A 21,544-nucleotide genomic window follows, 5' to 3' on the forward strand; every position below is an offset into this window, starting at 1 on the left:
AAAGAGGATTGAAATCTGAAGTTCCTCTTTTGATAATGCTGCAAAACCAAAAGTGTATATTGAAAATCAAGATTGTGAAGCTAATTGGTTACCCCATGGTAGGCTCCCGTCCATAGAAGTGCAGCATCTACCCTGCGCTTTTGATCAAAAAGTTACTGACCAAAGTCATCTGTGTCACCTCATAAGTTGACCCTGTTGTTCCCATTGTTCACTCTTTCCAAAAGAATCGTGTTACATGGCATCTCAGAGTCCTGCGTCTGTCCCCTTTCATGGTCTCTTTAGCTCCCTGATGATTCTAGCTCCAACGACCTTTTTATTTCTGGTTGTCAGTTCAACTCCTCATCCACAAAACCCATTCTGTAACTATAAGCCTGAGCCTAGTTTCATGGGAGTTAAAATCAGCAAGACTTGTGTCTGAGCAACCAGTTACCTCCCAAAAATGACAGTACAGACAAAGTCCCTGAACAGGCTCACTGCGGAATCACACAAGTGCCAGTACAGGTGGCTGAACCGAACTGCGTGGCCAGTGAGGTGTTTCGTGGAGGGAGGAGTAGAAAATAATGATAGTGTGCCTTTGAGAGAAACGACAAGGCAAAAACTGTATAGACCAGAATCGTGATGAGGCCCAGCACATCACATGTGGGTGAAAGTTTTCATTACGCTAATGTTACTTATACATTAATTGCTAATTTGAAATGTTAGTAGATGCACGTAGATTGATACTGAGGCCAAAAAAATGGCCTTTTTTCCATCATTATCTCGACTGCCACATAACATCTGAAATACTGAACAAGTTCTGTCATTCAACTGCTTATTTGAATAACATGGCATTCTACTTGTATATGTACTTGAGGGAATACTGCACTACTGACCATACAGTAATCATCAGCGACTTGCATGGAACCTGTTGTGTGACTGTGATCAGCTTCTCACGGGTGCCAAATAACATAATCCATTTGACAAACTTCATTTCAAAAAGAATTAATGTCCTTTCCCCCCCTTACTAATGGAGTGGCTTCTCAGGAAACTGTTTTCATTGATGCAGTGTTTTCTCAAACTTCTTGTGTTACTGAGGCCACCCATCTCTGTGTAACCTCCCCCGAGTCCAACCCATCGAGCCAGGAACAAGCAGCTCCTCACATTATCAGCATCAGCTTCACTGTATATTTACTTGTTTTGACTAAAGGTGATGAGCCACTTGTTGGCTGGCACAGCTGGTAATTACAGATACGTTTTGTTCCTCTGTCACAGAGGAACTGAGCTGCTGCCAGTAGTAAATCTACATAATGTGGGTATTTTTGTGGGAATTTTCTTTTGATAATGTATTGAATATAAGTGTAGAATGAATATTAAATATATATTTTAAAATCCCTGATCTTTCACACTCCCCATTAAGCCCTTCACTAGCCCTCTTGGGAACTATTAACTACACTTTAAGAAATAACTGGCTTAATGATTAGGAACATACTGCTATTTTCTGTTCATTTGTTGATGTCTGATCTTACGTATACTTCTAGCCAGAAGAACAATGCTTGCCCTTTTTCTGTAATTATTTACACAGAAGAATGACATTCTCTTTACACCTCCATTTTACAAAGCTAAATAACATGGGCTCTTGGAGCCTCCAGACACACAGCAGGCTCTGTGCATTTGCTCCCATTCCCACACCTCTCTTGAGTATCAGTGATCAGATGTGTACACAGCAGTCCCAGCTTACTTAACCGTGCACCCATTATTTCTGAGATACTTCCTGTTATTACAGTCCACAAAACATGAAGCTCCTGGGGTTGATTTTTTTTTTCTTCTGTGTCTGTAAATGTTTCGGTGCTTGTCCTTAACCTGTTAACCAGGAACTAGGAGATTTTTTTTTTTTTAATCTAACACTCATGCAACGGCAAGCGTCTCAGTGATTTCAGTGGCACAAAGTCAGTTCTTATGTGTTGATGATCTTGCTCAGGCAAAACTTTCAGTGTCTTCAAAGAATTTTTGTCTATAAGGAATAAATGGGATAGAATTTGCCTTTAATCACTTTAAAATAGATTGGCCAAAACAAAACAAGTACCCTCCAGGAAAAACTGCAGACTGGCGAGGGCCAGGCTTCCTTGACCTTTTCCTTATCTGATTTCTAGCATGTGACTATTTTATTCACTATAAGGTATAATTTTAACAGAAGCTCAACCTATGCCAATTGGTTTTTCAAGACAGGCTTAACTTTGTAGGGCGAAGAGATTGAGTTTTAAGTAGATCTGAATACGAGTTTTGCTGCTGAAACGTAATACCTGGTGTAAAGTATCACAAATATAAGAACAGTTTATTGTAATGGTACACCGAGTTTGAACTGATGAAATCTCACTGAAACTATATTACAACACAATATTTCGGTGCTGATTCTCAGGTGAGTTTGCAGATGATTGTTGGGAGCCATCAAATCACTGGAGTGCAGGGCTGCTATTGAGGGGGTCTGAGACAGGTGGGAGACATGGGCTGACAGGAACCTTGAAGTTCAGGACAGGCAAACACAAAGTTCTGCACTTGGGTTGGAATAACCCATGCAACAGGACAGGCTGAGGAATGGCTGTAAGGAAAGGGGCTTTGCTGAAAAGGACCTGAGGGTCCTGATGGATGACAGCAATATGCCCTTGCTGCAAAGTCAGCTACATCCAGGACTGAATTAGCAAGAGGTCAGCCAGCAGGGCAAGGGATTCTTCCTCTCCATTTGGCATTTGTGAGACCAACTAGGTTGCTCAGAAACATGGCAGAATTTACATCCTTGGAGCTCTTTAAAACTCAGTGTGGCCCTGAGCAACCTGATCCAGCTGGACCTGCTTTGAGCAGGGGATTAGACTAAAGACCTCCATAGGTGCCAGAGGTTGTTTTAAGCCTGTGAGTGCAACTTCTCAACATCACATGCTGTAGTTTAAAAAGGCAACATGCCTGAGGGATGCAACAGCATGAAGTAAAAATTTGGGTGGAATCATTCTCTATTCTATAAATACTCCATGGCATTGTATTAGCATATTGGTATCTGAGATAGCCATTTGTATTTCTCATTTATTGTTCTAATCAGAGCCATTAACATAATTGTTTTTAATTGCTTACAAAATGGCCAAGAACCTTGCTGGAAGGTCTATATAAAATACTACTACTTTTATTTCAAGTAAAGGAATGTTTTCTACATAATGTTAGCTGAACTCCAGTAAGCACAAATTTAAATGTATATTTTAAGTATGCCAAATTAAATTTGTTTTTCTGTGTGAATGAAGAAAAAGTAGAATGTTTATCATTTTAATAGTGCTACAAAATGCTCTTTTTAATAATGCATGAAGTAACCGGAGTTATTGCAAACTCACGTACTGTGCAGATTGTAATATCTTTCAGTAAACATTATTGTCTTGCTCTAGTTCTGTGTCTTCTTGATGCTGAAATAAAATCCTATCCTGCCTTCATAACCTCTTCTTGAAAGAAAATGTAATAAGAATCAAATACAGAAACTACAGGAATGAGAAGCACACTGTTCCCTGCATTAAAGCACTTCACATGTGATTGTAATTCCAATGACATATTCTTTCCTAGGTGCTTTAGCAGAGTTTGAATTTGTGGTCAGAAAGCATCAGCCTTCACTGAGTGATCTGCTTTTCGCAGGCCAGCCTCTTTCCAAAATGGGAAATGGTCTGTAGCTTCTGCAGTCTTACGCATACTAGTATCTTAAACGATGAACCTGAGACAGACCCCATGTCATCATAAGGTACAGATGCTTTAAAATAAAAGCGTTTTTAAAAAGTACATGTGCTTTTATTTTCACCCTGTTTTGAACATATTCAGTCCTGCCATCTCAGTTTTCAGTTTCTAGCTTATTGAACCAGAAACTTGTTATAATAAGCAAAAGGTGAATTTCTCAAGTAATCTTCATCACTTGAACCGAGGAACTGTGGTTGCAAGGGAACTATCAAATATCACAAGGCTTGCGATAAAATAATGAGAGCTGGCTATGCTCTGACAACCCCTGTCAATGAGACAACAACAGCTGCTCTGAACAAATACTACAGCCAGAACAGAACAAATTGATGGTCAGTCAAGGAGAAGTGAAACGGAGAATTAACAAAGGATAAACTTGACCAAGCTATGACCAACCAAGGATAAACTAGACCAACTTTCCTATATGTATAGTAGGAATAAGGGCGCTAATTTATGAAGCAGGGTTATTGTTAGGGATAGATTCATTAATATTCGTGAAATGCTGTGGAGTCCTTCATGGAATATGCAAAATAGTAATGTGAACTAATTAGCATATGTACTGCTCCAAGGCAGCCGCAGCTTATTCAAGAGATTGAGGCAGCGCAGGTGAAGGGGCAAAACAAGGAAAAATAAATAGAGGGCAAATGGCAAGAGGAGGTGCTGCACAGGGGGAAGAGGAAATGAAACTGCAGGGCAAATGGAAGGAGGAAATGAAGCCATATGGGACAGAGACGTGATGCCTGGGTTACTGCTGTATAAAGACACAAGGAACAAATTCATATGAAATTGAGCTTTATTAGTTCTGCTGCTCATGTAATAACCTGTGGTTGTTTGTTTGTTTAGGGTTGTTGGTGGGTTTTTTTGGTTGGTTGGTTTTTTGTGTTTTTTTGTTTTGTTTTGTTTTGCTTTGCTTTGTTTTTTTAGAAAAAACTACGTATAACCACAAAAAAAACAAGTATAACCAGATGGGAGTATTTAACTGACCATCTGCTAGTACAGAGGGGAACTGTGGGTTTTCCAGGGTCTAATCTTCCAAGAGAAGAAATAGAGATCATTGTACTTCTGTATTGCTGACAAAGAGAGCATTGTTTGAGAACTGATTGCAACATGCACTTCAACAATAGCTTTAGATCAGCGGAAGCCCAAAATATTGCTAACTGTGACATATGTTTCGATTAGAACAAAAATATTTAACCACCCATTAGTGTCATGAAAAACACAGGCTATTAACAGTAAATGCTCTTTAGCAATATTATTATGTCCATAAAGCTATTTCCAGTATTTTTTCTACCTCTTATTGATATTTTTTTCTGCTGCATAGCTATGTGTGTGCTGTTTTACATATTCCTCCTCAGCTTCCTTTTTATCTTGGCGCTGTAGAGAACTGATTAGTGGGGGAGACTGTAACGATACAAAGACTCTTCACCTGGAGGCTGCCTGTTGTCATATTGTGCGTCACTGTTGTTATTACATGACAGCTAATCTTGCTCTTGGAGAGCTGCTGCGAAGATCACAAAAATACTGTCTTGCTGACTGCAGTGGGAAGCTTTGCTTGGTATTTGGGTAGAGGACACAGAGACTGAAGAAGCATCCTGTACTTCTCACCTCTAGTAATCGCTTTTCCGAGTGAGTTTGCTGAGTCCTGAGGTTTTCATACTGAGGAGAAACTGGAGTTACTGAGACAATGGTTTCTCTGGTGCCTGTGTCAAGGATCAAATCTATTATTTTTTAAGGAAAAGTTTCTATTATTGAATGTATTTCTTTACAATATTAAACAACCTTATTTCTAAACATCCTTGTGGTCCCATCTCTCCAAAAGATGTTCAGAACAATGTCAAAAAGCACGGTTATTGTTTTCATGCTTAGCTCATGTCCTTTCATATCAAGATCATTTATCTTGTGGAATACAATGACATCTTTCAAAAGAGTTACCATTTTATAAATAGACTCTTTCTCTAAGAACTAGAATTTTATTTTCAGTTAGAATTCCACGTGCATTTAAGACCCTAAAGATTCAAACAGCAATAACAGCTTAGAAATCTATTGTTCTTTTCAACACGACTAAATTCTTATATTTTACAGACTCACTGGACATCTCACTTAACTGATGTATATTTTAAGTGTTGTTGGTAGAAATTTGTATTCAGTTTAGTAGTGTATATTTTTTTATTTTCTCTTTTAACTTTTCAGATGCTCATAATCCTTTGTGTAATAACAGGTTCATTGTTTGCCAGCTATGTATTTATGGCAAGATGCCCAGTATCAGCTGAGCTGTGAAAATGAAAGTATCAAAATATCCCCATTTGTCAACTCTGCAAGAAACAAACTTTACCCTCTGCTTAGAACAAAACAAAAGAAAGCAAACAACCCCACCAACCACAAACGAACAAAAAACATCCTTACTGAGGAAAGCTTTGGTCTTCTGAAATGAGTGTATTGGAAATAATCATAATGAGCAAATTTTATTCAGACAGAGACCTCTCACCTAATTTATTCTGTTTAGAAATTTGGTCTAATAATCATTATTTCTCACAACTCTTTGTAAAATGCTGTGAGATTTACTGATGAAAAGTGCTAAGGAATAAAATACTTATCTATTGTATAATTATAGTTTGTATAGTTTTCTGTGACAATAATTTATTAATATTAATGTCTTGTATATGATTTTAACTAAGACTGAATTTATTCTTTTGAAACTATGAATAAAATGTTTCACTTGTTTAACTACTTGCTCAGATCTTCCCATATCCAGCTAGTCTACCATCACTCCCTTGTCATGGCTCCCTGACAGCATGTACAACTCTTATGAAAATAGTTGTATTTTCTGAAAATGTATCGTCAACATAATTTACAAAGATGAATCTACTAATATAGATACTAAACTGTATGTCAGTCAGTACAAGATGGTTTGATATAACTTTCCAAATATATTTCCTGTTCGTCTCTTCTGTTCCCAATAAGGATCCGATTTCACTCACATAATGTGTTAAGATTCCAGTTTGCATAATTTGATTCAGCTCCAGGTTTTCTGGGAATTATGAAATAACAAGTTAGGGAAAATTTATTTTATGTCTTGCCCACCATTACCTCATAGCACAAATCCTGCAACACCCATTGCCCACAAGGTGAGGTGTATTTCCATAGCAGGCCTGGTTAATCTATCGTGAGCATGGTGGGTGACCTCCACTGCACTACATGTCAATAATGATCCAGGTGGTGAATTCAGATGGTTTTGTTGCAAGGAATAAACCCCCCTGCTATTATGTTGGGATCCAAATCTAAGGGTTTCCAAAAGAAGTAAAGTCGTATATATACACAAAGTAACATGTTCTGACCTCAGATCTGACTCTGCTATGAGCCAAAGGTTGGACTAGAGACCTCCAGAGGCCTCGTCCAACCTGAACTTCCCTATGGTCCTGTTATGCTGTGATTTCACAATCATACTGTATACGAATCCAACAACAGATGTGGTATGTCTGCATTCAGATACTGCAGCAACAGCCCAACCAGTTGGCGGTTTGACTGGTTAGCGGAGGGGTAAATAGATTCATGGGACCAATTCTGTTGTCGAGCAACATTAATAAAAAACTGACATGCTCCAGACTCAGCAAAACCATCTGTAGCCACAGATAGATGATACAGGCACAAACATACCTGTACCATGCCTACTCTTCAATTTCTAAAGCCAACCTACCCACACACCCTAGAGTAAGCTGGGCTCCTGCCAAACCACAAGATTATGAAACAAGGAGAGGCACAGGACGAGAAGCAGCAGTTCGCACTCATATTTTCTCTTTGCTCTGCTGTGTCTGTTGGTGCCCCTGTACATTTGGTGTATAAGTTCTTCAGAAGATAAAATGGGGTTTTCTTACATAGTGACTAAGGAAGCAAAGGGCTCCAGCCTCTGACTTGCATTTCTAGGTGTTAGGTAATTCAAATACTATGTAATAACAACAAGTACATGCTCTGAGAGACTTTCAGAGCAGGGAATTAAATCTATCTGTTCAACTAAGGTACATCTATGAGAAAAGCATCTCTTCTTTAACTGAAGCCCTTAGGAGATACCGAATGTGCCATTTATCTTGGCAGCATATTCCAACCATTAATATCGTCCACTGTTAAAAAGTATGTGTAATTTCTAATTCAAATTTGTTTGATTTCAGTTTATGGATATTTTTTCTTATTGCACCTCTCACTGTGCAAGATTACAGATCACTGTAGCTATCTTCCTGTTTTCTCTTTGATAAGCCAAACAGATTGTGCTCTTTAAGTGCAAAGAATTTTCTCCAGCCTCAAGTAATTTCTCAGCATTCTTTTGACACCAAGGACACCAGAAGCTAGTGCAGTATGACCACAAAAATCTCCCAATGCCATATGTAGAAGAAAAATAATGTCTCTTCCTACCTGCACATCCCTGGTTATATAGTCAAAGATTCCATTATTAAGTTACACCACAACATTAGAATGGAAATTAATTTTTGCTGTCCCGGGCACTGTGAACTCTTAATTTCTTTTCAGTCACTGCTCTCCACAACACAGCCCCTCATCTCTGTGGACATGATCTGCTCACTGTGTTTTTAAGTAACTCTACTTATGCCTGTATTAAAACACACTGTATCTGAATGGGATGAATTTACCAAACAATACAGATCTTATGATAACCTCAGCCTAAATTTAATTTCCCATTTAGTCATTCTTTTTCTCTCCACAGCACATCAGTTTTGCTTTCTCATTGCTGAAAATACTCATACATTTGTTTTTCTCAGTATTAGGATCCTAGCGCTTTCATGCCAGCTTTCCTGAGCGACTTTATCCTTCAGAGCCATTCAGTGGATTCTACCTACCTGTTTCCTGAAAAAAAATTAATTGTTCCCCTAAAGCCAGGCAGAGTCTGTAGTCTGCTGCTCTCGTTCCTCAGCCCCCACAGGATCATGAACTCCACTCCTCCATCACTACAGCCCAGGCTTGGATAACCAAGCCAGTGATTACCACATCCCCCAGTTCTTCCTTGTTAGTGAAGAGCAGATCCAGCTGCCAGTCACCCCTAGTTGACCCGGCCAGTATTATGAAGTTCTCCTTGATGCCTTTCAGAAATCTCCTTGACTGCTGGCATTCTGATGTGTGCTTGTAGCGGATGTCAGGCAGGCAGGCTGAAATTCCCCCAAAACTCAGGATGTCTGTTCAGGAGATTTGTTCCTCGTTGAAGTTCTCCACGGTAGGTTGCCTGGCCAGTTGGCAAAGATGCTCTTGTTGCATTTTGTCAGGTGGATCTTGTCTCTCCCCAGTGATACAAGAGATGACTGACATATTTTCTCGGACGGCGTTAGTTACCATTCTGATCTACATGTGTTATGGTGACTCTGGAACTGCTTTCAAGGCTCTGTATCCTCAAGAGTACACAAACACATGCATAACCCTGGTCTACCCACCCTTTTTCCTTAGCTGGTCAAATACCTGGAACACTTAATTTGTTAATAGTTCCAATAACCTCAAGGGGCTAAATGATGACAATTAAGGGATAATTTCCAATTGTCTTACTTGTTTCCTCATATTTTATCTCATTTTAACAGTCAATGGTGTAGAAAGTGTTTCTGTATTTCCCCTCGTTCTATGCAACAAGAGTTCAGTTTGCTCATAATGCAGCAACTCACACAGCATTTAAAAAATATCTGTCTCTCTGTGTGCTACTAATTTAGCATCTTCTCAGCTCCTCTGCTTAGTCTCCAGCCATGATTAGCTCACACCTTCAGATGCCGGCCAGCATAGCCTTACATCCCCATCTCTTTTCAAAATGTGGCCCAATATTCCACAATATCTAAATTTTCCCTTGGAACCACAGACAGAAAGAACACTTCACACTAGGTATATTCTGCCTTCTTTCTCTAATTTATGGGCAGGAAGAAACTTCAAGGCAATCTCTGACTTTCTGTTTGAGTGCCTTTCAAGATTCCTGCAGTTTTCTATGGCTTGTATGGTTTCACTTGGTGCCGCGTAGTTGTTTCCCAACTTAATTATCTCCCAGATAATCTTATAAGCCTCTGCAACAGTGCAATTGCTTTTTGCGTTTTTGCTTTAGGGAGGCAGCATGCTGTCATAGTTTCCTCGTGTCATTTTTGAAGACTTCGTCCACTCTGGATTGTACGGGGATATCTCTTGTAGCATGTCTGATTAACGCTGTCAGGAATCATATTACAGATATATCTTGCTGCTTTGTATTTCAGTAGATGAACTGTTGGATATCTGAAGGTTTAACACTTCTGGCTGACCAAATACTTGTTCTTGCTTTTTTGTGCATAAACGGCCAATCCACTTCTTTTGTTTCTATTCTTTCTCATTCTCCTGATGCTGTCCTCCCCCATGGTTTCTGTAGCAACAGTTTCTGAATGTAGTCATCCAAGAGGCGTTCATTTTCTCAAATACTATACTTTTGAAATAAACACTTCTTGACCACAGATATTATATAAAAGAATTCCTTGAGGATATTTCAGGTTACACTAGAATTCAGTTATAAGACTTTCTGAATTCATATTCTTATGTTTCAGCTGAAGGAGAATTTACTATTTCCATTATTTTAGTTGCTAAAGAATGTTTATTTCTGAAGATCATAGAAAGCATCATGATGTATAGATATTATAATATCTTTTTTTACAGTGAAAGGATGCATTTATGATCTAGGCCTTAGGTACAGAGACATTCTTAATGATAAAGCATCTTGATCTCCTCGATATTTCCCATATATGAAAAAAAGACTGGGTGGGACATTCCATGCCAGGCACTGGAACAGGCTGTCCAGGGAACTGGCTGAGTCATCACCCTTGGAGGTGTTTAAAAAGCATGTATATGTGGTGCTAAGGGACGTGGTTTAATGGTGGACTTGGCAGTGTTAGGTTTATGGTTGGACTCTATGATCTTAAAGGTCTTTTCCAACCTAAATGATTCTGTATCTTAGCTAGCTCTACGCTTCTGTTATGCAGACATCAACATCTCGAACAAGTCATCCAGATTTCTGTTACAGACTGTGGACAAACAGGCAAGTCTAGATGATTCATCTCATTCCCAACTAGACACCTCAAGTAGTTGATATAAATGACTGCTCTACAAATCTGATTAATTTTCCAAAATGTCTGAGGCTGGGGCATACAAATCCCACACTCACAGAAACCAAAGAACTGGTAATCTAGAGATGAAGCAGGAAAAAGAAGAGAGAAATTAATAGGCACGCCCCTCCCTGTCCCCCTGTTCTTGGGAGGAACACCACTGGAACAACTTTGACAAAACAACCGCCATTCAGACGTCACAAGTCACTTTGAAGTTAGCCTGGCATTAGAGCGACTAAGTTAATAGGAGGCAAAAGTTTTCTTAGTTATATTTTTTAATATGCTTTTATCGTTGGTTTATAAATTACACCTATTCGCTCCCCTCACCTCTCCAGGCCACAGTGGAACTCTTTCCCTGAAAGCAGCTCAACACTTGCAGTAACGAAACATCCACCAACCCCACCAGCTCTTCCACCGTCACCACTCACCCAGCGGCAGCCCGTTAGATTTCAACTCCAGGGCCCCAGAAGGAATAAAAAGAACAAAAAAGCCGAAGAGCTATGTGCACCGCAGCCCGCCCTCACACCCGGCCCCGCACCCACCGCCGCCTGGAGGCCGAGGCCCCGCCCCCGCCCCTTCAAACGGCCGTGCGCGCGCCGCCGCCCCGCCCCCTCCGCGCCGCGCATGTCTGTTCGGCGGCGCCTGCCGGCCGGGGGGCGGGGCTAGGTCCGGAGAGGAGCTGGCCGGTGGGCGGGGCGCGGGAGCGGGGCGCCAGGCGGCGCCGAAGCTGAGGGGCGGGCGGGGAGCCGGCCGGTGACCCGGCGGCGCTAGGGCCCGGCGGGAGGCGGGGCCGGGCCGGGAGGGGCGGTGCGGGCTCGTGCGGTGCTGGCCGCGCGCGGGGCGAGGGGGAGCGAACCTCTGTGGTGGCGGCTGGGAGCCGCGCGCCCGGCCGTTGGGGCCGTTGGCGCTGCCGGGGCTGCGTGCGCTCCGCGGCGGGCGCTGGCGGGGCGGCCAGGGCTGCGCCCGGCGGCTGCCTTCCCTTCCCCTCCCTTCGTACTCCCGCCCGGCCCAGCCCGGCTCCGCTCGGCTCGGCGCTGTGATTGGGCGGAAGATGGCGCTGGGCGGATGGAAATCCTAATGACAGTCTCCAAAATCGCCTCCATCTGTACCATGGTGAGTGAGGGGCCGGGGCGGCTCTCCCCAGCCCTGCCGGCTCCCCGGGGGTGGGGACGCGGGGCGGTGGAAGGGGCTGTGGGGCGGCGTGCGGGCGGCGGGCTGCGCGGGAGGCCGGGTTTGCGCAGCGGCCGGCGGTGGGTGGTGCGGCGGCGTCCCGGGCTCGGGAGCGCTGCCGTGGGTGGGGATCGGGAGCCGAGCGGGGTTAATCGGCTTTGGGAGACTCAGCCGTGATGCAGCCGCTGGTGGGGTTGGGTTGGGCTCGGGGCGAGAGGGGAATCCTGGCTATGAGCGGGGTGGATGTGCGTGGGGTTGGACCACAGCTTTTCCCCAAAGCGTGCTGAAAGCTGAGAAGGAGAGCTGCGAGACGTCGTGTCCCGTCCGGGGTTGCTTATTGCAAGTGTGGTTTTAGGGCAGGGTTTCTAGAAGCGCTCTCCTTCTACCGAAACTCTTCGTAATCGTCCCCAGCTTTCCGAGTACGTTACTCGCGTGGTGGGGCTGTAACTGCCTCGGCAGTCAGCAGAGGGGTGCTCCCCTGGTTACCCGCAAAAGGGTTAGTTAATTAGCATCCCGCGGGTCTGCTCGGCCCAGCGCGCTCCACGCACTGGCGTGTAATTCCACTTGTTTGCAGCTATCTGGGTCCTGATAGCAGGCTGCTTCCAGTGATTGCTTTTTCATTACTCTCTCTCTTGATAAATTAGAGTTATGAGCAGATGCACAGATGTGATAAGGCTTTCTTGGTGTTTTTTAAAGAGCAGTGAGGAGCTCAGTAGATTCACTCTTGGAGGAATGCTGCATTTAAGGAAGGAAATATCCCTTAGTCAGTAGAAGTTACTACCTGTCATGGAAGAGATGTGTTGATGGTCCATAGCTGAAGATCTTGCATTTGTGCTCTTCTCTATATATTCCACGGCCAAATGAAAGTTCTTGTTCCCAAACCTGTTTCCACCAGGGAAGGGAAGAGATGGTTAAGGAACAAAATGCACTCTGTCATCTCGTTTGTTAACTTGCTGAATTGGGATTATAATGCCTCGTGATGTCAAACGGTGGGAAATGCTTACATTTTATATTATTGGAAACTGATTTATGGTTTTCATAAATCTTGCTGCAAAGAGGCTTGGGCATGTCAAACAGACATTTCAGAGGTGGCTCATGAGAATTTTGAATGAATAACTGTGAGACCATGAGGTGAGATTGCTCAGATGGTTGTTCATCAGCTGGAGTAATATTTTTGGTGAAATGGGAGATCATATCTTGTTGTTTGGACTTGGAGAGTCTGGCTTCTTGAATTCATGAGCTGTATACCAAGATCTTCATATGGCCAAATGTTGTAGGACAGATACTATGTACTGCAGGAGTTTTTCTCCTCTGAAGTAGTTAGATTTTAGGTTAGACTGTTGAGGAGTCAGTGTGGTTGAACTAGGACAACCTCATTTTATTGCAATTCTAGTTAATGTCTTTTCACCCACAGTTGACCACTGGCTTTTCTGCCATCATAAATTAAGTGCTGGCCTATTGATTTAGGTCCAGTGTAGGCCCTTGCTTTTCTACTTCTGAACAGCATAGAAGTTGTAGGTGTGGACAGGCCAATCAGCTAGTTTAAGAGTATTCTGTAAGTATGGTTATTAGAAATGACGTTATGTCATTGACATTTAGGTCAACCCCAAAACATTTTTTTTCAACTAAAAATCTTCTTACGATTAGCTAAAGTGTCATTCTGATGGCAATTAGGTATTATCTTTCCAATCATAATCCTGTGAACTGAGATGGATAAACTCCAGGCATAAGATTTTTCCTGTGCTTTTCTGATTCATGAGCTTTAAATGTGCTGTAGGGTGGGACAGCTAGCATAGGACACCTGATGTAAAAGTTTTTTCAGTACTTAATAGATAGATACAATAGATTATCCTTTAAAATATTTCAGTAAAGATAGTATGAAGAAGCACTTGGTATTTACTGTGGAGTTGTTTAGAACTATGTGGTTAGGCAGATCTTTTTAATTTTAACAAGAGTCATATATTCATGTTTAAGCATATATTTTGCAAAACCAAAAAGGAATATAATGCTGAATAATAATTTTTTTTCCTGGCAATTCTTCTTTGTGTCAACCCACTGTTTGATGAACTGCCAGACACTTTCCTAAAAATTCTTAGAAGTTTTTCTTGCCTTTCCCCATGCTTCTTACTAAAGCTCTCAGGCTGTTACTTCTCTTCTTGTGTTTGCTTAGTACAAAACCAGTAACAGGCAATTTTTTTCAAGAGACTTTTTGTGCCCACACAAACCTGACATGCACGTACACTTACAATCTGTAACAGAACAGTCTGGAGCTATGTTGAAGAACCTCTTCCATTGCAGTCCTGCATTTCATTACTTCCTTTTATATGTCCAAATTCAAGTTTCACTTCTACTGACTCAATTCTACTTTATGCGTTTTATCTTGGTTGTTCGAGCTCTGAAAATTAGAAAGCAATATATTATGTTTTACAGTACTGGCAGGTTGTGTGGGTACAGTGAAGACCAATATCCAGTATTTTTAGTTTGTTAACCATGGTGCATTTTGAGATGATCTTACAGGAGCACATTCAGTCTACAAAGGGTTGGTTCTTTGATATGCTTCATTAGTTCATTGATCTGTACTCTGGTATTCATACCAGTGGTGGCAGAGCTTGTCCTGTAGTATTGTCTCCTAGTGTTTTATCCCCTTTGAGCTTCCTTGGATGTCTTTGCTCTACATCACCACTCCTGTGGTTCCTTGTGCTGTAGTAAGTCTTAATTACATAGATAGAGATTGTAGAAAAGTACTGGAAAATACCATTGCCCTAGAGTGGTTTACCCACCATTCTTGTTGCAAAATGGATGAGGTTAAAAGTGTGTGGTGGGGTTTTTTTTGTTTTCTTTTTTTTTTTTTTTTTAAATGTCTTTGCACTTAAAGTAGAACTTGGTCTTTTACCCTCATCCATGCATTAAACTGCAGTTAAAGTCTCACCTGACTGAATTATATGGAGTTTTTATGCATGGCTGAGAACTGGTAAAGTAATCCATGCTAACTGCAATGAAGATGTGCCCCAAGCTATGCTCACCATAAACCAGAGATTGAATCTAGTACTTTCAGTTCTGTTGTTTAAAGTCCAGCAAACACTTGCCAGCAGTTGAAGGGTATCAAGTCTTACAGTAGCTGAAGAAAAGAGAATTTTCTTTGTAGCTTAAAAGCTACAAAAAGGTACAAAGGCATCAGTCTCGGAGATACAGAAGGAAGTTGTAATGGTAGTAGTACTTGTTTCTCCGTGTTTCTTCTAGAAAGTGGTTGGTTATGTTAGCACAACCTGAAGAAGTTTAATGAAATTTAAAGACTATGCTGATCTAGAAGCTGTAGTACTATACATGAAAATCTTTTCATGTTTCAGGTATTTGTCTATGTGTTCCCTCCTCTATCTGGCAATTTAACATTTTATATACAGGGCCAGTGTCACTAATGCCTTCAGTGATCAATTCAGCCCCCAACACTGACATCGAATACATAGTTCATAGCCAGATGTGGATTGTATGATGTAACAGTGTGTTCTGTGAGATGAGAAATCTGTGTATATTTTAACAATCCAGATTTTTGTCTTGTTTTTGAAAGGAGTAAGGCTTGTGGGATCATGTTGAGTGGCTTGCTATTGTCCTTTTCCTGCCTGTCTCCTGTCTAAGCGTACTGTCACCAGTACCCTTTTGCTCATTTCAGTTACATTTGTCAAAGGTGAAGAGGTGTTGGTGATACTTAAGTTCATACAAGCATGTCAGGGGAAAAAAGGCAGTTTAGAGGAAACAGACCCTGGGAGCACCCAGCTGAGGGAAGGCTGCGGTGCTCCTGCCTCAGATGTCATAGAAGAGAGGCTTTACAAAAACACTTAATTGCAGGAAAATTTTATAATTAACTGTGAGATAGGTACACATATATAGACTTCATTACTCCATAAGGAATTATTTGTTTACAATAGGGTTTTCAAACCCGATTGTGAAATCTGCACTTAATGTAAATTGATGTTTGCCAGAGTTTGCAGTCAGCCAGAGATGACTATGATGTACTCACTCTTCTTCCTTCCAAGTGCAGTCTCCTCTGAAGTGCAAGTTATAATACTTAAACAGTAATCAGTAATCAGGTTACCAGATTACATAGGAAAGAATACAGAAGACTCATGCTGGAAGAAGTGAGAGCTGAGAGTTACAGCAGGGAAAGAAAAGTTGTGGAAAAACATAACTTCAAAGTGAGGAGGTGATAGAGAAGAAAGCAGAGGACAGGATTAAAGTAACACAGAGGAAATATCAATGTTATGATATTGCTTGATCCAGCTGTCTGACTGGCTTATGTAGCAGGGTTGGCAAGAAGGAGCATGTGCTGTGTCTCAGCTACTGCATTTCACTTTGGCATCGTGACCTGAATCCACCTTGATCAGTGGTCTGGAGTGTTCAGGCACATGTTCTCTTGTGGTGATTCTGTTGCAAGCACATTAAACTTTGGAGTATTTGTTAGGCACTTGGGGTAAGAACTTAAACCACAGTAGGGAGGTTCACTCATCTGTTGGCATTCTTATCAGGATAATATTTCATTATAAATATGACACTAAGACTCCAGCCATGTCATTTGTCATAATAATTTTTGTAGGCCTAGGTGTAATGTGCAAATTTGCTTTACATTTGCATCAAAATATGAATTTGACTCTAAATTAATATTTTAAAAGTCAAATATGAGACACGAAGAAAAAATTCCTGAAGTTGTGTAGCTGTAAAGCAATATTTCTGCCAGCACAGAGAATTATTTAGTTGACATATGACTTAGTTGGATAATTTCAATTATATAATCGGGTGTCAAACTCATTTTGGCCGGGGGCCACAACAGTCTCGCGGTTGCCCTCAAAGGGCCGAATGTAATTGTAGGACTGTGTAAATGTAACTATTCCTACATTTATATATAAATGTTCCTTTTTCTATTTACCTGTCTATATATACATATATATATATATGTATATATATTTACCTGTATGTATGCATATATTCATCTTGCAAGTTCTAAGCACAAAGAAACAATGCACTACGAACTTCGACTCTAGTCTTGCTGACAGAATTTTTAGGTGTGTCAGTGAGAATAACTGATTCTATTACTAGACAAAGCTTGAATATTTAGGTTGGTCATTTGTATAGTTATATTTACTTTTTAAACTACTGAAGCAACTAATTTGCATTAAAACTTCTAGGAATTATTCTGTAAAAATGTGATAAAATTATGTCTGTCCATTAATTGATTTTGTATACTTTCCTCTTTCAAATTTCTTGAAGGAAAGAGGTGTATAAAAGCCCTATATAGGGGATAACTTTTGTTTTCGTACCTTAGGGAGTTCGCTAAAGTGAAATGCTTTTAATAAATTATTTATTTCAATAAAGTCTACCTGATCTTTCAGTTGAAAAAAAAATCTAGGTCTTTTTGTGTTGTAAAACCAGAATGGTATATTAACACAAGTAGGCCAAACTGGAAAACATTTTTACTAGTTTTTATAAACTCAAATTCTTTTTATAATTCCATGAAAATGGGAAATTACAAAAGCAACATATTTGTTTTTATGAAACAGGAATTATGTGGGTTAAAAAAGCATGTGAAACATACCACAGTGTGCAGCTTATCAACAGAAATAGTTGAGCAAATATGTTCTCTTTTTTCTTTATTTTTTTTTTTTTCCTCCCCTTCTGCATTTTGGGTGATTAGATAAGTCTAATTGTTCTAGAAGATGAATATAAGTCTTATAACTGTCTGTACTTTTTAGGTAGTGAAAGATTTCTAAGGTCACCATCAGATCCCCTGTTAAATACATCTTGCAAACTTCCTATATTGTCTGCTAGAGTAATTCCAACTTTAACTAAAAGTCTTTGAAGGTAATAGTTTTGATCTTTTGGGACTCCACTTAATAGGTGTCATTATAACATATGTTGCATGAATGCTATTGAAAATCCATCTGATCGGAAGAAACTGAAGCAAAGGCACCTGATATCATAAACAGTGTTACCCCAGGAATTTTCTGGAATTATACAGTATAAATACGACTTATCTTGTCAGTATTTTAATTTTTATCGGTATGATTTCATTCTGAATTGGGGGTAGTAGATTAGATTAAGTCCATTTCAAGTCTGGCAGCAATTGGGGAAGAATTGTAGAAGCTTCATAACATCTTTTCATGTTTTGAAGATCCATTCCACAGAAGAGCCAAGCCCAGAGCCCTAATTCTCCGAGTCTTCGCTTTGTGTGTGAGAGTAACTTATCTTTGACTTCAGTATTCAAAACAGAAGGAAGTATGACTGTATCTCGTTACTGTGAAGGAAAACACGTTGTGTGTGCTCAGTGGGGCTCAAAAAGATGGGTGTGGTAGACATTCCAAATGTGAAGAGGAGGTAATTTTGTGCTCTGCTATCATTTTCCTTGCCCAGGCAGAGATGGTTTTACTTTGTACTCAATAAAAAAACCCCCTTTTGTCTTTGCACATGACTGGAATATACAGGACTACGTCTTTAAATAATTGGTGAAGAAAATATCACTATTTGTAAGTATATTAAAATATTAACTGAAAATATCCAAATATTTCATAGTTAGATTATCAAGTTGTGCATTGCTACGGCATGTTTTTTTGCAAATAAATGAACAACAAGGATTATTGAATCCCACTCAGTGTATTTCACTTCTGCTTCCTGGGCTAGACACAGTATCAAAATAAATGTGTTTCCATTTTGGCTGGCAGTTCAAACAGCAGATACAAACTAATTTAATATAGCTATTCTGTTTGCTCTTAATCCTGTTTCATATAAATACATGGAAATGTAGGAATTCACATATTCTGATAAAACATGACTGGAAGAGTACAGTGCATTAGTTAGTGTAGACTATGAAATGCTGTATACCTTCACTAGTGGCACTCACAAGGAAGAGTCTTCTAATACACGGCAAAAAAACCTGAAAGCACTAGTAAATGAGTGCTTCTATACTGAGAGTTATTTTTGAAATTTATAAATAGTTAAATTAATTTTACACTTGTAATGTTTTTTTCTTGTTCAGGAAAGCATTGCTATTCCTGGTTACTGAGTTTCCTTTTTATTTGTAATGCTCTTATGTCTCTAGGAAGAATAAAAGTTCTGTTTCATGGGGTTTTTTTATTGTTGTTAACATACCTATAGCCAAGGTAATGTTTAAAAAAATTGGCTTACATGTTCCTATGCAACATAGTTTGGTTATGCAAGTCACCTTTATTTTTTTTGTTCCTTGCTTCTTGAGGGAGGTGGATCACATTGTAGGGAAGGATGTAGCATAGTTCATGTGTGAAGGATGAAATGGATCTTCAGAATTTTGACAACAAATGTGAGTTTTGAGATAAGAAATTTATTTTAAAGGTGAAATTTTTTGTTTTATTTGGGAAATTTGCAGCTCAATAAAACTAGAGGATAAAGCTGTTACAGCAAACTACTGAAAAGATGACCCACCAAGTTATCAACTGATATTTATTCTAGAAAAGGATAGATCGAACCCTCTTACCCCACCCCAATAATGCCAGTGTAATCTTCAAAGCACGGTAAACTGGTTATGAATCAAGTCTTTGTAAGAGAAATGCTGCCTACTAGGCTGGATGATAACAAGAAGGTAGGACACTTTAAAACTGCAATTGTTTTCCTGCTTGCTGACATGTTTGTAGACAGTATTTTTAATATAAGGTGGCTCTTCTTTTTTTCTTTAGGCAAGTGCTGGGTGCATTTATCTTAGTGTTTTAGTTCAGGTAAGGTGTGTGCAATTCTGAAATGATTCTCCCAGGCATCCCAATTGACCATATTTTGGGTTGCATCTTGGAGTGGTCTTGGAGTGCATAAATTAGATTCCTTTTGGAGGAAACTAAATCAAGTAACGTAGTTCAGCTGCACCTTGGTGTTCAGTCACAGAGCCAGCCTAGAATTAAGCTGGCAAAACACCTCTGAAACCTTAAGTGTCTATGTCAGATCATAAGCACCAACTGATTTGCTTCACATATTGGCTCTAATTAGTTTATCCATATGTTAGCTGTTAGTGTGTTTCAGGAGTACTAGTTTGACATGTAGCACCACAATAGCATGGTCTCTGAGGCAGTGAGAAAAGGCAGTAATAAAAGCAGAAATGGCAAATGATATTATTGCTTTAGCAAACGAAAAACTAAATAAACAAACAAAAGCCCCCTTCATATGTCTGCATTTTATATTTTTTCCCTTTTCCGTTGAAAGGTACAATGACAACCAATGGTAAGACAAGGGGTAATGGGTGCAAACTGGAACACAAGAGGTTCCACTTAAATACGAGAAGAAACTTCTTCTCAGTGAGGGTAACAGAACACTGGAACAGGTTGCCTAGGGAGGTTGTGAAGTCTACTTCTCTGGAGACATTCAAAACCCGCCTGGACACATTCCTGTGCAACTTCATCTAGGTGTTCCTGCTCTGGCAGGGGGGGAATTGGACTAGATGATCTTTTGAGGTCCCTTCCAATCCCCAACTTTCTGTGATACTGTGATGTCGGAGTTTTTTTGGTTTATTTTAGAACTTCGAGATAATGTATTTCTGTAAAACTTGAAAATCAGGAAAATTCAACTGTACTTCATTAAAAGATACTACACTTCCCTCTCCCACTGTGTTTTCTGGGCTTTGATTCCACTAAATTGAAATAAAACACTAATTTGGTTAATGTTAAATGTGTTAATTTATAGAAACCTTGAGCTCTTTTGAAAATAAAGGTTGAGAAACTTATTTAAAGGCCTTCCATGGTAAACAAGTATTCTTATTCCTTCATTAAGCATCTAAGGGGATCTTTGATAAATCAAATTATACAGTCTTCTTTTTTTGAACTTTGTGGAGGAGATAAACAATAAAGTTAACTGATTTGAACATGGTGAAACTAAGATTACTCATGATTTATCTCATATCAGTTTGAAGGTAAACACAGGATGAAGTGTATAGTAGTAGTTCAGCTGTACACCTAACTTTCATTATGTGTGAGAACACTCTTTTATAATCATTGATATCTTAACATTGTTTCCGGGATCATTTTCAAAAACAAATAAAAGTTATGCAAATCTTGATTTCATATTCTGTTCTTGTATACACACCTTAGTTGCTGAACTTTCCACTTTATAAAACTATATTGCCTTAACTATGACAAATATATCTTCTACATGCCTGCACAATTATCTCTGTACTGGAAGGCAGGTAATGTAAGGCAGTGTTTGGTGATGTATAAGTTTTATACTGATATGATGCAAAAACCAGTAAATGCTGGTACTATTGCAATATTAGCTTTTTTTGTATTTCTGTTGTGCCTCTGTTTCTTCCCACTGCTGGATGATGACCTTGTGTGCTTCTGCTTGGAAAGGTAGGGAAACTGGAGGTGGGTGTGCTGACTGAAGGTGATGTTTGTTTCTGTCCTCTGCACAATGTCAAAGGCAAGTTCCTGTGTGGGGACTGGGCACCTCTTGTATGGTTTGTTCAGAATGCCCCAAAAAAGCAAGGTTCATTTTGAGATCTTCCCACATCCCAGTTAAGTAGCAGAGGAGAAAATTCTATACTC

General features: G+C 40.0%; 1 protein-coding gene across 1 annotated transcript in view; it reads left to right on the plus strand.

The window, feature by feature from the left end:
• Positions 1–11,664: 11,664 nt before the first annotated feature.
• The window catches only part of USP12 (ubiquitin specific peptidase 12), a 39,129-nt gene continuing 29,249 nt past the window's right edge, over positions 11,665–21,544 (plus strand). The window contains exon 1 of the mRNA XM_065637429.1: positions 11,665–11,945. Within this exon, the coding sequence (XP_065493501.1) occupies positions 11,898–11,945 (48 nt within the window). The 5' untranslated portion in view covers positions 11,665–11,897. The remainder of the gene's footprint in view (positions 11,946–21,544) is intronic.

The sequence above is a fragment of the Caloenas nicobarica genome, chromosome 1 (assembly GCF_036013445.1).
Source record: "Caloenas nicobarica isolate bCalNic1 chromosome 1, bCalNic1.hap1, whole genome shotgun sequence".
NCBI classification, from domain to species: domain Eukaryota; kingdom Metazoa; phylum Chordata; class Aves; order Columbiformes; family Columbidae; genus Caloenas; species Caloenas nicobarica.